Source organism: Mixophyes fleayi, chromosome 2 (genome assembly GCF_038048845.1).
Source record: "Mixophyes fleayi isolate aMixFle1 chromosome 2, aMixFle1.hap1, whole genome shotgun sequence".
NCBI lineage: Eukaryota > Metazoa > Chordata > Amphibia > Anura > Limnodynastidae > Mixophyes > Mixophyes fleayi.
In genome coordinates this window covers 30,617,144-30,633,852 of record NC_134403.1, presented here as the reverse complement: position 1 = coordinate 30,633,852, position 16,709 = coordinate 30,617,144, and the positions used below count along the sequence as shown (strand labels likewise).

Sequence of the window (16,709 nt, the reverse complement as noted above, 5' to 3'; positions counted from 1 at the left end):
TGGATCCGCCACTGATTAGAGGGTGAATAGGGAGTTTTGGGGAAGGGTGAGTACTGGGGAACGGAGGACAATTAAAAATAAGCAATATTAATAAACTATAGGAATCAATACTTTACACTCTGAAATCCTTATCAGATAATAATTAATACTAATACAGTTTATCCTCTTAACATGCTGAGAAATTCACAACGGAACACTTAAACTGTAGATAAGTTAGTTTCAGTGAATGATACATTCTGTTAAAACTAGGGCAATAAATAACATGGAGTTCTATCTCCCATCTATAAAAAACACATTTTACTGATGAGTAAGAAAATCTTTGGTGATTTCATAACTTGTTTTAGGACAATTAATTGTTCAGTTGGGTTGGGAGCGAAATCCAAACACTTCTCCTGCTAACATGAAAATTCCGACAGGCTAAATGCCGGTAGTTTAATTTCTCTGCCAATGGTAAAATATCAACATTGTGATGGCCGACACTGATAATGACAACAGTCTCAATGCTGACATTAAATTGGCAATGCCAGAGGGTTTAGCGGCTGAACAGTAAACAGTCTTAAAAATAAGTGTAGAAATAAAAAAGTGTGACTGTTTTGTACAGCTATGTAGACGATCTATACTGGCATAATGACAGTTTGCGGAACTTTTTCTGAATATCCCGATCACATGTTTGTGTCTAAGTATAAAACACATACCAATTGTACATCACGATCCACATGCTGCTGCAAAGCACGCAGGAATGAGACTGAGCTGTCTTCTACTTGTATTCTAGGAGACAAAAAGATAGACATCATCAGATATAAAGATATTACAGGCCTTTACTCATTGGTATAAAAATACATGTGCTTGTTGACCAGCGCCAACATGTCAGACGTAATCAAGATTCCGTGGATAAGGGCCCTGAAGATCAAAGGAACAAACATACGGATGCACGGAGCTTTCCTATTTCTATCTGCCTGAACTATCCCCGGAAAATCAATCTGTACCAACTTTTGCAGGATTGCTGGTCTTACTGGGAACGGGCAGAGTGGAAACGTCTCTACAAAGTCCTGCGTACTACCACCTCATTCATTTAAACTTGTCCTAAATTATGGCTTGGTTTATCCTGATTGATATCTTCATTCATCACAGGAGTGAGAGCTTCAGGACTGGCTTAATTACATGTGGCGCTTATATTTGTTTGAAAGTTTTAATTACCTTGGTTGATATGTATGTACCTAGAATTGTGCTTTCCTGTACGGAATGTGTCTAAACAGAGCAAAACGTGTCCCACTGTAAGTCTAGTATTTCCGATAGACTGATTACCGGAATCCTCCTGATCACCCAAAAATTCAAGTCCCCTAGTGTGGGGGAAAATGCTATGTAGCTCTTTGAAAAATAGGGAATACCCCTAACCCCTAGAAACACCGCTAAGTCACACCAATCCTTCATCAGAAGGTGCAGAATTTTGCCTTCACACCGATGCCATCCACAACTTCATACTCATCATCATCACCAATTATTTATATAGCGCCACTGATTCCACAGCGCTGTACAGAGAACTCACTCACATCAGTCCCTGCCCCATTGGAGCTTACAGTCTAAATTCCCTAACACACACACACACACACACACACACACACACAGACAGGCAGGCAGAGAGAGAGAGACTAGGGGCAATTTTGATAGCAGCCAAATAACCTACTAGTATGTTTTTGGAGTGTGGGGGGAAACCAGAGCACCCGGAGGAAACCCACGCAAACACGGGGAGAACATACAAACTCCACACAGATAAGGCTATGGTCGGGAATTGAACTCATGACCCCAGCGCTGTGAGGCAGAAGTGCTAAACACTTAGCCACTGTGCAGCCCACAATCAATCTTCTAGTAAAAACAGGGGATTGTCGCAAAGTGCTAGAAGCACTGCGAGGGGGTGATGCATATTATGCACTTCTGAAAACTATATTACATCAGAAGATGTTTTTAAGACGGTTGTATATTCCCTCAATGGCCCACTAGATGGGCCGTGCAACTAAAACTATAACTGCCACTGAATTTCCAAACATTATCTAATACGCTGCTGGAACAGCTATTAGATCTGCCAATTTATTTTGAGTAACAACCTATTTTATTGACTCAGCAGCTGGCGTACCCGTTTTACAATGTCAATTAGTCTGTTTTATCTCAGAGACCTGCATACACACATGACACCATCATTTGCTCTAAGTCAAACAACGGCCAGAGCAGGCTTGCCTACAATTGTGGGGATTTATCATCAATTTGTTAATAAGATTAAATGGGAGCAATAATAGTCTACCAATCTCACATTTGAAACAAGACTCCAATCCAACAAATGTTAATCTATTAAATGCTCGGTGTCCCTCCAATCAGAAATCAATTACTAGACTATTACAGAACTGGACTAACCACATTCCAGACATTAACCTCCATAATCTTTAGTAAGTTCATATTGTATAAGTAGAAACAAGAACTATCTGGGGAAAATTCAACTGCCGGCAAAGAGCCACCGCATTCTTCCTCGCACCTCTATGTGGAATATCAGCGCAGTGCGTCTCCATGGATGTTCCGGAGACACATCCTGCTGAATTGAATATCCCCCTGTAGGTGTAAAGGAAGGACGAGTCTGATAGCCCTTAATCAAGATTGTGAACAACATTAGCTTTAGTAGTATTGAATAAATTACATTGCTGTTGTAAATATATTAACCTGTGTCCAGTTTCACATCAGCCATTTAAAGAACTTGTTTCTGCCTGGCCATGCAGAAGGAATTCTGGACATCTCAAGGTTAAAAACGTTTCCTCCAACACGTTAATCTGAGGCAGTCAGAAAGACGAAGCAGATATGATGTATGAACCAACAGGGCACATCCAAGTCTACTGCAACCAGCATAGGACCCTGGTGTTGGGGCTGCTGAGGTGTGAGGTGTCCAGCCTCCCAAGTATACAGAATTATGATGATAGCACTCAGCACTGTAATTACATCAACTGAAAATAAATCTTATGGCCTGTGAGTGTGAATGGGGACATAGGTAATACAATGATCCCACTTGTCAAACATGTGAGCCAACTGTGTATGGCGCTAGGCTGGTTTGAACACTGTTGGTGGTTCAAAATTTTATGTATTCTGATTCTTTGGCACAATAACATACAACATTATTAACAAACACAGTTAATACATCAAAACGCTTGCAAACACTGATTTGCCGTCATGACAACAAAAAATGCCTGCACATGAATTTATCACTAAATCACTTATACTAAATACCATGTTCCATTGCATAGAACAATTCTTGCAAATCTATGTGAAGGAATAACACTCTCATTTTCAAGGTGCAACGCATGTGCTACAGAAACTGAAATATTTCAAATAGTCGGATAATTACTTGCGATGTGAATTTTTCCTATTATGTCATTTGTCACCTACAAGGTCTTACATACATCAAACACTTTTTAAACAAAGATAACAGAAAAAAAGAGCCACAGTTATACACTGTAGTGAATGCAATCAGATTCATTCTTAATCCCTATTACATGTGGTTCAAGAACATTATTATCTGCAGAAAACATTTTCGTGGTCATGTTGACAAATTTGTGTCTGCAAGCTTTTTAATGTATTAACCTTCTTGTATTAATAATGCTGTATGATTAAATGTCATGGAGGTTTGCCCCTAATTATGCAAACCTATTTATGAATCAGAGAATATTATATACCTTATTGAAAATCCTTGTAATAATCACTATATAGGAAGAGCCACCAGGATACTCAAAATAAGGATAAATGAACATTTCAGAAACAAACGCAAGGGCCTCTCTAATCATTATACAAACCATCATAACCGTAACCTCATGGGCCTTAGTATTATGGCCATTAGAAAAGTAAACACGGATAAACATATGCATTTTACACTTAAAATTTTGGCACCATATCGGCTGAATGTGGAGTTTGAGATACACATACTATCATCCTAAACTTTGGAACAGACAATAATATCCTCTTCTTCTATCTCACAATTTCCCCCTAAGACCCTGCGAATATCACTTATAATGTCTGACGAGTAATAAGCAAAGGAATTATACTAAGAATAGCTCTTAATTAGTGATCCTGGACACAAGCACCACCACAGATGGTTGGACACTTGTTTGAGGCCTAACAGAACCATTAGAAGATCCCACCTTCTATCCACTTTACATGGGCAAAGGTAACAGAATCAGTTACAACTACTGGATGAGTACAGTACGAGCCTAAAGCTGAACTTTCTGCCTAGTCGGTATTTTAAATACCCATGTTAACTTCGTAACCCGTAGGCACAACTATTATTCTTAAAATGCACCATACAAGGCGCATACATTTATATGTAACTGTAAACTTACTTTATTGTGAATAAAATCTCAATACTCTAGACAACACCATAATGGTTGTTTTATAACCGATATGATAAGGAACGTTAATGTTTTATTCCGCTGGATTGCTGTACTGGACGATGACCATAGCTTCTTAGATATGATTATTATTGCATATCCTAACAAACCATTGTCTCATGTACCTATATCAACTTTATTTTAGATGACCAAGCTAGACACCACAATTATAACCGAATCTGGATTGAGCTATGAATAGACAGGATTATTTTCCATACTAAGGCGCCTCCATGTTTAATACAGGCAATGAATAAAGACGATCACAGTGGCCAATTAAGAGGCCCTAAGTCGCCCATAAAGATGGAACTCACTAGACTTGGATAATTGCAAAATTAAAAGCAGTTACTAGCACTTAAACTAACTGATTAATTAAACAATTAACCAGAACCTCCATGTACATGATTTATTTAAGATTGGGAGAGGGCTACTGCCAACACACACTCCCTGAGAAAGTTGGTGGCGAAATGCGTTAGTTCATAGTATATGTCAACATCTTTTATAATTTTCTTTATTGCCACTGAGCTAAGTGTGTCGACGGCACAGCAAGTGGGTTAAATTCTTCACATATAACTATGAAACCGTTAGGGACAATGATAAGCGCACAAACACCGAGGCCACAGCTTGAAGATGAAACCCTTGTAAGAAAGACTGTATCCTTGTGACGGACCACAAAATCAGAGTGGGATTCGTACCAGAACTTAGGGGACCATGGCCACATCACAGACACAGGTAATATGGATAAGCAATAAGCTTATAAAAGCAATAAATAAAGCCTTGACATTTAAGTAAATGGAAATATGCAATTTCTGTACTAATATTTGTTACATTTTATCTCCTAAATTAGATTATAGTTTCCTTCTAGCCTTAACAATGTGAAACGGTTATTGTTCATGTTTTTGTTCGAAAAATGATTTACACAAATATATGATTAAGCTTCGCCCAGGAGATTAGAAACTGGTTTTAGATAGGTTCCTGAACATCCGTTTTCTCCATGCTTCTGTTAGGATGTGAACATGTCTATAAAAACTGCCATTATTAGACTAGTGTTCAGCTTTGCATTCTTTTGAAATTGCAGACACTGTACATGCCTGAAATAAAACTCTTGACTTAGAAAAGACTTCGTTGTTTCCATAATTTTTCCATAACAAGGGGAAAAAATCCACCCCCTCACTCTGTGAATACGCTTCTAGACACACTGCATTATGAAAGCCTCACACACTCTCCTGTTAGGAGTGTATTACCAGCAGTTCATGAATTATCTATTAAAGACTAATCATGCTATTCATTGACCAGATGGTTATACCGTAAGTGCTATAACATAAAGACAGGTATGGACAATTTACTGTGGCATGGGTATGTCTGTCAGCCTACGGAAAGTGAATATATTACTGTTTCGACTGAATATTTCTTGAATACTATGCAGGGCCATCTTTTCCATTGGGCACGATAGGCAGGTGCCCGCGGGACCCCACGGGCAAGGGGGCCCCCATAGGAAGGGCTCTTAATTAGAATAAATAATCCTGCAAAAGAAAAAACCTGCAAAAAAAACCTTCAAGGGTCACTGAGCAAGTACATCTATCTCTATAACTATATCTGTATCTCTATACATCTATATCTATATATATATATCTATATATGTAGGGGCCCTGGTGCACTGCTTTGCCCGTGGGCCCATAATGTTGTTAAGTTGGCCCTGATACTATGAGAATTGTCACAATCCATTAATCTGGACCAGTGTCAGGATTCTGTTTCCTAATTGTTTCCTCCTCTGCAAGGACATAATATAGCAAAAATAATTTGAAACAAGGTATTTACTATAAGTGACTTACTGATACTGTCCTGGGCAGGCATATTTGATGTCATGATGAATTTGTATCTGCCAGCTTTTGATGTATTAACCTTTTTATATTAATATTGCTGTATGTTTTTATGCTAATGAATCAGAACACAAAGTTTTGAACCACCACATACAATGATAAAAAACACAATAGTGTTCAAAAAAGGGGATTTTTGATGCTTTTGTAAAATCCTTTTCTCGTAATACATAGGGTCACTACACGAGGTACACTGGAGTCACAATAGGGTATAGACGCGGTGTGCGGAGCTCTGACACTTTAAATAAATCATGAATGGCAAGCTTCTCCCCCTCTATAACTCTAGTGGAGCCTAACAAGAGGAGAGAGAGAGAGCGAGCGAGATGGAGAGAGAGAGAGGGAGATAAAGAGAGGGGGAGAGAGAGAAGGGGGGAGAGAGATAGAGGGGGAGAGAGAGAAAGAGAGAGAGAGGCATGGAGATAGAGAGAATCGCTATAACACAAGGATGAAGAAGAGGAAAACTGAATCAAAAGAGCACATCAGGAAGGGTGTTCAGTGTATCACCTGTATTACGAGAAAAGGATTTTACGTAGTAACTTGCAAAAATCCCATTTTCTCTAACATCCTATGAGGGACACTCGAGTCACAATGGGGAAGTTCCAAAGCCGTCCCTAGAGGGAAAGCTCCACAACAGTACATAGAACCCTGCAACCAAAATACTATCTGTGGAAGCAAAAATGTCATGGATGGGTCACATATATAATCCACCTGACAATAGTCTGTTTAGAGACAGGCCATTCACTCTTCTGCACATCATTCAAGCTGCATATCTCTTTTGTTCTCTAAATATAAACATTTATATATATATATATATATATAGATATATATAGATATATATAGATATATACATACATACATACATACATACATACATATATATATATATGACAGGAACCACAATTTCCTGGTTAAAGTGGATCTTGGACACTACCTTCAGTTGGAATGAAGGTTTCGTTCTGAGCAGCGCCTTATCCACGTGAAACACAAGGAAGGGAGATCAACAAAACAAGGTCCCCAGTTCTGAGACCCTGCAAGCTGTAGAGATCACCAGGAGGAAAGCCGTCTTTAAGGACATATATTTTAACTCTACAGCTTGTAAGGGCTCAAAGGGCGGCTGTTGTAACTGCTTGAGCACAAGGTTGAGGTCCCAAGGGACCACTGGATGGACGTAGCGAGGCTGCAAATGTAGCACACGCTGAAGAAAAGTTTGAACCTCAGGCATGGATGCCAGCTTCCTCTAGAAGAACATGGACAGGGCTGATATCTGATATATGGACCTTTAAGGTATGGAGTCTAGGGCCTTGATCCTTACCCAAAAGAGGGATAAAAGGAAGGACAGTCAAAACAGCTATATAAGGAACGTTTTCTTTTTGCACCAAGAAATCTAAGCTTTCCATATTCTATGGCAGTCCCTGGTGGAGACTGGATCTCAGCATTGTCTGCACCATGCTATCTGAGAGACCCTTAGCTTTTAGGATAACGGTTTCAATAACCACCCTGTAAACTAGCCATAATATATGTTGATACAGGAACAGATCTTGAGCGAGAGGGTCTGGACACAAAGGAAGTCTCCAAGAAGGAGCTGCCAGCATGCTGATCAGATCAGATCAGATTCCAAGATCTGTTGGGCCAGTCCGTTACTATGAGGATTGCGTTGACTCTTTCTCTTTAGATCTTTTTAAGATCCTTGAAGCATGGACACTGGAGGGAAGAGGTAGACTAGTGGAAAGACCCAAGGAACCACGATGGTGTCTATGAACAATGCTCGGGGGTCTCTGAACTGGCCACGTAGTCCTTCCCCTTGTGGATGAACCTGGACTCCAGGTCAATTTCTGTCAGTCTCACCAATTCACCAGTTGTTGGAAAACTTCTGGGTGAAGTGACCACTCTCCTGGATGAACATCTGACGGCTGAGATAGTCCTCCTCCCAGTCCAGGATGGGAATGAACACGGCCATGATGTCCTAAATATTTTTTTTCGGTTCATCTACTTCATGGCCTTGGTGCCTCCCTGATGATTCAGATACGCCATTATGGTGGCATTGTCCGATTGTACCTTTCTGGCTCGTCCTAGAAGGTTGGGGTGGTCCTTGGAAGGTGCCTTTAGAACTGCACTGAGTTCCAGTATATTAATCGGGAGACTGGACTTCTGGGTCCATCTACCCTGGAAGTGCTGCTGTACTCCAACCCCAGAGGCTAACATACGTGGTGAGAAGAATCTAATTTCAGATAATGAATTGATGATCTTTGGTGAGAATGCTTCTCTTCAGCCACCACAGGAAGAACTTGAGCACACTGGGGGACAAAACAATGCATTGTCAACCGTAAGTGGGACCTGTTCCATTTCAAAATGAGTTAGTTATGGAACTCCCTCAAGTGGAACTGGGTGAACTGGATCCTCTCGAAGGATGTAACCATCTTGATCTGGACTCTCTTACAGAGGTGGACACCTGATTCTTGGTCAAGAGGGACTTCACAAATTCCTGAAGGAAGACAATCCATTCCACCATCAGAAACACCTGTTAAAGGAGGGTGTTTAAGAGCAACCTCAAGAAAAGCAATTTCTATGTTGGTACCAGGTTGGCTTTTTTGAAGTTCAACATCCACCTTGGCCATCTCTGTTATGTGATTGAGGAGTAACTCTGGGGACTCTGTCTTTGTCAAAAGGTCATCCAGGCACTTGATCACAGTTATCCCCTTCGTTCATAGCAAGGGCACCATGATGTCGATGACCTTGGTAAAGTCCCTCGCGGCTGTGGACAACCTAAAAGGTAAGGCCCTGGACTGCCTTGCAAACAGGAGGAAACACATTGAGGTCTCTCCCAGATAGGTATGTGCAGGTACGTAGAACACCATGGAATCCCCTTGCTCCATAATGCTGAGTACAGACTTCAGCGAGTCCATCTTAAATTTGTTCACGTGTAGATGGACGTTCAGGGACTTTAAGTTTAGAAGTGATCTGAAGGAAGTAAAAACCCATTACTCTTTCATTTTCTGACGCTGGCGAAATGACCCTTGAAGAGAGTGTCCGATGTCAAAGCCCCTTTGTCCTAGAACAGAAGCAGGCGGTGTCTCACAACAGGTATTCCCTGGGTGGCCATCCAGCCCAATATGCTGTTCGGTTATCAGTGGGCTTTCTGGATGCAGATTGCTTCCGTAACCGCTTATTACCTCTGGGTCTGGAAGGTTGGGCCCTAGAGGTGGCCTGGATTTTAGGCTTCCCAGGGGAGCATAAGGACAGAAAAGAAGGACCCCTAGGTCTAAAAAATCTTTTGATGGGAGGAAGAAGCTCTTCCCCCTGTGGCAATCTAGATGAGCTTGTCTAGCTCCAGGCCAAACAAAACCAGACCCTTTTTGGATTTGTCATTTGCTCCGTTAACTCTCAACCAGAGAGCGGCCTCCACTAATTACTAATTAGCATCCCGGATGTGTTCTGAGAGTAAGAGTGACTCAGACTTGGGTCTACCTGTCACAGATTTAGGGTATTTGCCTACTGATTTTTGCACTACTCACCCAAGAGGTGCGGAGTCTAACGTGTTCCTGGTTTTCACCAGGGACCCCCGCAAGGAAGTGTGGTCTTAGCTGCGGGAACACGCAGGTCGCGTTCCTCTAAGGGAGTAATCAGTGAAGCAGTAGATGAAAGCGGTGTCGTACAGGCCCAGTCCAAACCGTGAATTCAGGAGATGTCCAAGGGATAGTTCAAAGCCGTAGTCAGGGAAGCCGGGTCGAGGTCAGAAGCACAGGAGGAAGAGTCAAATATCAAGCCGAGGTCAAGTTCACAGGGAGCACAGAACAGGGGTAGTCAGTAACAAGCCGGGTAATACACAGGAGGCGCTGGAAACGGTACACAGGAACGCTGGAGCTAGGATGAGACCTAATACTCTGGCACTCTCCATGTGCCAGAGTGAGGTTTTTATACAGGTGCGGACCAATCACTGGCGGTGGTGACGCTAAACACCACCGCCGGAGTTACTAGGAAGCGTTCCGTTGCCTAGCAACGGAACGCGCGACCGCTGACCCGGAAGTACGCTCGGTTGCCTGGCAACCGAGCGCTCAGTCACAGAAGCAGACGTCCGTCTCTGTGCGGCAGGCATAGCACGGAGACGGCGTCTGACAGTACCTCCTCCCATACTTTGTTGGATAGATCTTTGTTTGAGGAACTGTTTCAATAACCGTGGGGCGTGGAGATCTTCTTTTTGCACCCAGGATCTCTCTTCTGGCCCAAAGCCTTTCCAATGTACTAAGAATTGGTGTCGTCCATGAAGGATACGGAAATCCCGGATACGACTAACTTCACATTCTTCACCTTCCGTAGTACGTACAGGAGCTGGACGATGAGGCGACTGATGAAATTTATTGAGTACAAGTGGTTTGAGAAGAGAGATATGAAAGACATTGTGGATCTTCAGGGAAGGGGGTAACCGGAGTCTGTAGGTTACTGCATTGATCACATGTGTTATGGAAAAGGGACCAATATAACGGGGAGCCAATTTTTGAGAAGGTACTCTTAACTTAAGGTTACGTGTGGATAACCATACTTTGTCGTTACCCTGTAAAAGAGGGACCAGTCTCCGATGGCGGTCTGCTGCTTGCTTATAGCGTAGGGAAGTCTCTTGGAGTCTAGCTTTTGTGTTAGACCAAATCTGAGAAAGGTTCCGCATGACATCCTCCACTGCGGGGACTGACAAGGAACTTTGGCTGGAAAAATCTGGGAGGGTGGGTTGGGAACCATAAACAATAAAAAATGGAGAGGCACCAGTAGACTCGTGATGATGGATATTGTGAGAAAACTCCGCCCAGGGTAAGAGATTAGCCCATTCTGCTTGATTATCTGAAGAAAAACATCGTAAGAAGACTTCGAGATCTTGGTTAACCCGCTCTGTTTGACCACTGGTTTGTGGATGATAACCTGATGAAAACTTGAGGTCAGACCCAAGTATTTTACAAAAGGCCCTCCAGAATTTGGAAACGAATTGCACTCCACGGTCAGAGATGATCTCACGAGGACATCCATGAAGTCTAAATATTTCTTTAATGAAGATAGAAGCTAACTGAGAAGCAGATGGTAGAGCAGACAAAGGTACAAAGTGGGCCATTTTAGAAAATCTGTCCACAACAACCCAAATAGTGGTGTATCCATTGCTGGGGGGAAGGTCTGTGATGAAATCCATGGATATGCTTTGCCAAGGGAAATCTGGAATGGGAAGTGGTTGAAGGAGTCCAGAAGGGGCCATTCTGGGGTTCTTACAACGGGCACATGTATCACAAGAAGCCACAAAACTTCGTACATCTGAATGTAGTGTCGGCCACCAATATCTCTGACGAAGAAATTCAAGAGTTTTCTTAACACCAGCGTGTCCTGCCAATTTAGAGGAATGCGCCCAGCGGAGGGCTTTAATTCGCAAATTAGGCTCTAAGAAGGAACAGCCCCTTGGGGGTGTCTTGGCCGTGGTTTTGGTAAGGGCGATAACCCTGGTAGGATTTAGAATGGGTAGAGGTTCCGAGGAAGTACAGAGATCCGTGTTGTCAAAAGATCGAGATAGAGCATCAGCTCGGATGTTCTTGGATCCTGGGTGGTAGGTCAGGATGATATCAAAACGTGCGAAGAACGATGCCCATCGAGCTTGGCGTGGATTAAGGCATCGAGCCTCGCTAACATAAAGCAGGTTTTTATGATCGGTAAGAACCGTTACTGGATGACGTGAACCTTCAAGTAAGTGTTGCCACTCCTCTAGGGCAGCCTTGATAGCTAGTAACTCTTTGTCACCAATTACATAATTCTTCTCGTGGGATAAAAATTTTTTGGAAAAGAACCCGCAAGGTAAATGAGAACCGTTTTTGGATTTTTGGAAGAGTACTGCCCCCACACCTATAGCAGAGGCGTCAACCTCTAGAAAAAAGGGTTCAGATTGATCCGGTTGAGACAGGGCTGGAGCGGATGAAAAGGCCTGTTTCAGGAGATTAAATGCCTTTAGGGCTTCTGGAGACCAATTCCTGGGGTTGGCTGATTTTCGTGTCAGCGCTGTTATAGGTGCAATAATGGAGGAGAACCCTTTAACAAATTGTCTGTAATAATTGGCGAATCCAATAAACCTTTGGATGGCCTTGGTGCCCTGGGGAAGAGGCCAGTTGGTAATGGCAGACACCTTTAGTGGGTCCATGCTTAATCCTGCTCCGGAAACAATGTACCCAAGGAAAGAGATTTGTTCCACTTCAAAGATACATTTTTCTAATTTGCAGAAGAGTTGATTAGCTCGTAATCGGAGTAAGACTTCCTTCACATGGTGTCGATGGGAGGCAATGTCTTGGGAAAAGATTAGAATGTCGTCCAAATAGACAACGACGAAGTGATATAAACAGTCTTGGAAGATTTCATTAACGAAGGATTGAAATACTGCGGGGGCGTTACTAAGCCCGAATGGCATGACTAGATATTCGAAATGTCCGTCCCACGTGTTAAACGCTGTCTTCCACTCGTCTCCTTGACGTATCCGTACTAAATTGTATGCCCCTCTGAGATCTAGTTTGGTAAAGATGCGGGCTCCACTAATCTTGTCGAAAAGGTCCATAATAAGGGGTAATGGATAACGATTCTTGATAGTAATTTTATTTAGATGCCGATAATCAATACACGGGCGTAAGGATCCGTCTTTCTTCTTAACAAAGAAAAATCCTGCTCCGGCTGGAGAAGATGATTTTCTAATGAACCCTCGGGCTAGGTTTTCAGATATGTATTGTGACATAGCTTGGGTCTCCGGTAAGGACAGGAGATACGTCCTACCGCGAGGAATTTGTTTTCCCGGGATTAATTCAATCGGACAGTCCCACGGGCGATGGGGTGGAAGAATCTCTGATCTTTGTTTGGAGAAGACGTCCTTAAAGGCTAAATAGACCGAAGGTAATGTACAGGTTTTAGAATTCGTCTGAGTATGACAGACATGAAAGCGGTGTGAGGGAATACATTGCTTATGACACTGCGGGCCCCAGGAAATTACCTCCGCACGAATCCAGTCAAATTGAGGAGAATGGTTCCGGAGCCAAGGAAGGCCCAGTATCAGTGGGTTAATAGACTGTGGTAATACTAGGAATTGGATCCACTCTTGATGTAAGGCTCCTACCAACAATTGAACCGCACTCGTAATGCTGGAGATGACACCGTTGCTGACACGGTTACCATCCACGGCAGTGAGGGTAAGCGGTTGGGGCAGATCTTGAATGGTTAACTGGAGCTCTGAAGCAAGAGAGGCCGAAATAAAATTTCCTGCGGCACCGGAGTCCACGAAGGCAGAGATTAGTTGGGGTCCTTTAGTAGTCAAGAGCTGGACAGGCATGAGAAACTCGAGATTGGAGGTGGAGTAGGGAGTGGAAACGGTGACTCCTAAGGCGGCCTCCCTCTTACCGTCTAGGAGGAGGCGTTTCCCGGTCTCTTGGGACAGAGACTTAGAACATGACCAGACTCCCCACAATATAGACATAATCTCTGCTTGAACCGTCTCTCGCGTTCTTCAGACGTTAGTTTAGAGCGGCCAAGCTGCATAGGTTCTTCAGTGGAAGATATTGGGTTTTGAAATTGGGGAGCCAAACGGGGAGTCCGTCTTGTAGAGGACCTTTCTGAACTTCTCTCTCTGAAACGCAGATCGATCCTGATACATAATGAAACGAGGGCGTCCAACTCCGAGGGGAGTTCTCTGGTAGCCAATTCGTCCTTAATTCGATCGGTAAGACCCTGCCAGAAGGAAGCAATGAGGGCTTCATTGTTCCATCGAAGCTCAGAGGAGAGAGTCCGAAATTGTACGGCATACTGCCCGACAGACATAGAACCTTGTCGCAGGTTCAATAGGCTAGATGCGGCAGAAGAGACTCTGCCCGGTTCGTCGAAGACCTTCCTGAACATGTCAATAAAGGCTGCGGAGTCCTCCAGCAAAGGGTCATTGTGCTCCCATAACGGGGATGCCCAGGCCAGGGATTGCCCACTAAGTAGCGAAATTATGAAGGCTACCTTGGTACGTTCCGAGGAGAATGCTGTAGAGTTACACTCGAAGTGAATGGCACACTGGTTAAGGAACCCTCTACATCTTTTTGGATCCCCGTCAAACTTATCGGGGGAAGGTATTCTTAGTCCAGTAGTGGCGGCTGGAGGGGCAGCAGGAGCCGCAGGGGACACTGCAGAGCGAGAAGGAGCCGCAGATGGTTCCGTAGGAGGGGTTTGTCCTGTCCGTAGAGAGTCCAGGCGAGATAGGATTCCCTGCACACACTGGAGTAAACGAGAATGGTCCGCCTCCTGTTGTTCCACTCGGCGGCCCAGGTGGATAATGAGGTCCCGAGTTGTAGGTTCACCTTTTCCATCTGACGTCATGGCCAGAGTATACTGTCACAGATTTAGGGTATTTGCCTACTGATTTTTGCACTACTCACCCAAGAGGTGCGGAGTCTAACGTGTTCCTGGTTTTCACCAGGGACCCCCGCAAGGAAGTGTGGTCTTAGCTGCGGGAACACGCAGGTCGCGGTCCTTTAAGGGAGTAATCAGTGAAGCAGTAGATGAAAGCGGTGTCGTACAGGCCCAGTCCAAACCGTGAATTCAGGAGATGTCCAAGGGATAGTTCAAAGCCGTAGTCAGGGAAGCCGGGTCGAGGTCAGAAGCACAGGAGGAAGAGTCAAATATCAAGCCGAGGTCAAGTTCACAGGGAGCACAGAACAGGGGTAGTCAGTAACAAGCCGGGTAATACACAGGAGGCGCTGGAAACGGTACACAGGAACGCTGGAGCTAGGATGAGACCTAATACTCTGGCACTCTCCATGTGCCAGAGTGAGGTTTTTATACAGGTGCGGACCAATCACTGGCGGTGGTGACGCTAAACACCACCGCCGGAGTTACTAGGAAGCGTTCCGTTGCCTAGCAACGGAACGCGCGACCGCTGACCCGGAAGTACGCTCGGTTGCCTGGCAACCGAGCGCTCAGTCACAGAAGCAGACGTCCGTCTCTGTGCGGCAGGCATAGCACGGAGACGGCGTCTGACACTACCTGATTGTAGACCCTCCGTGAATTGATTTGTCCACCATTCCATGGCATTGCTGACTAGCTAAGGTAAGGCCAGGTTGGATCTAAGCAGAGCCCCTGCTGCAGAAAAAATTTATTTAAGTGTCACCTCCATTTTTCTGTCTGTGCTATCAGTCAGGGAAGGTAATCCCGGAACTGGGATTGTGGTGGATATAGATAGGCACAGTACAGGAGAGTCAACTTTGGGTGGAGATTCCCACTTGTGCGTGTCGAGAACAGACAAGGGGCTCACAGACTGAAGTCTAAGGGATACCTGAAAACTCTGGTCAGGATGGCCCCAAGCTTCAAACAAAAAATCCTCCAATTGGGGAGAGGAAGTGAAAGTGAGCCCCACTTTCTTCCGGCGTTTGAAGAGAGATATGGTTTGAACAGTCTTGGATGTTCCATGACCTTTTGGACCACTCTGATTAGGAACTGCACTCTCTGTGAAGCAGAAGGATACTCCTCCGTCATAGACGAAAGATCTGGAGCAGAATCAGCCCTGGAACATAAGGCCACAGGTATTGGATGTCTCTGGGACCTAGCAGTGGAGATACAATCATTATTGCCACTGTTGATCTGCTACAAAGATGATGACAGCTGTGCTAACCCCTGAATGGTCTTGGCCATCTCTTCTGCCCAGACCATTCCTGTCGCAATACCTGGAGAAAAGTCAGTGAGACCATGGGAGTCAGTGAGACCTCTCATATTATCAGGGATAATACGAGAGAGTAATCCGGGGATAAAGCCAAAGGTCAGAGCCAAAACATAATGCAGGAACAGGAACAGGAACAGAAAGCTGATGAACCAATACTCTGGCGCCAGATACAGCCAGAAGGAGGTTTAAATAGAGGGAAGTGCTCCCTAATAGGCAGGGGTGATTAGGGGATCAGCTGCAGTTGGAGTGTCGGCTAGCAGGAGAACTGCGTCCTGTTGCCTTGCACATGTGCGTGCAGCGTGGCCGCCCGAAATCAGGAAGAGCGTCCCGTTGCCTAGCACTGTCAGCGAGAACAGCAGGCGTCCGTCCCCGGCACTTAGGAGAAGTTGTCACGGTTCTTGCGATGAGACTCGGCAGATGTAGTGACCCCAAGGGATTCGAACAGTTTAGCACTACTCCAACAGGGCGCGGAGTCTAACGAGGAGACGGTGTTCACCAGGAACCGCCGCAAAGCGGTATGGGCTTAGCTGCGTCTACCTCGCAGGTCGCGGTCCCTACTAGAGCACTGTACGGAAGTCCCTGAGAGACTTCAGGCAGTAGTACCGTAGTAAGAGTGGTAAATATAATAAGTAATGGCAATGAAGATGATGCAGTTCGGTGTAACTCTGCAGACCACTATGTGGTGTTTAGGTTCAGGAGAATGAGCGTCAGCTCTGAAGACAA

General features: G+C 44.3%; 1 protein-coding gene across 2 annotated transcripts in view; it reads right to left on the bottom strand.

Moving 5' to 3' along the window:
- The window catches only part of PIWIL4 (piwi like RNA-mediated gene silencing 4), a 178,993-nt gene that overhangs the window by 34,036 nt on the left and 128,248 nt on the right, over positions 1 to 16,709 (bottom strand). For both annotated transcript variants that reach the window (XM_075198745.1, XM_075198747.1), the window contains one exon: positions 696 to 768. In XM_075198745.1, coding sequence (XP_075054846.1) covers positions 696 to 768 — 73 coding nt within the window. The remainder of the gene's footprint in view (positions 1 to 695; positions 769 to 16,709) is intronic.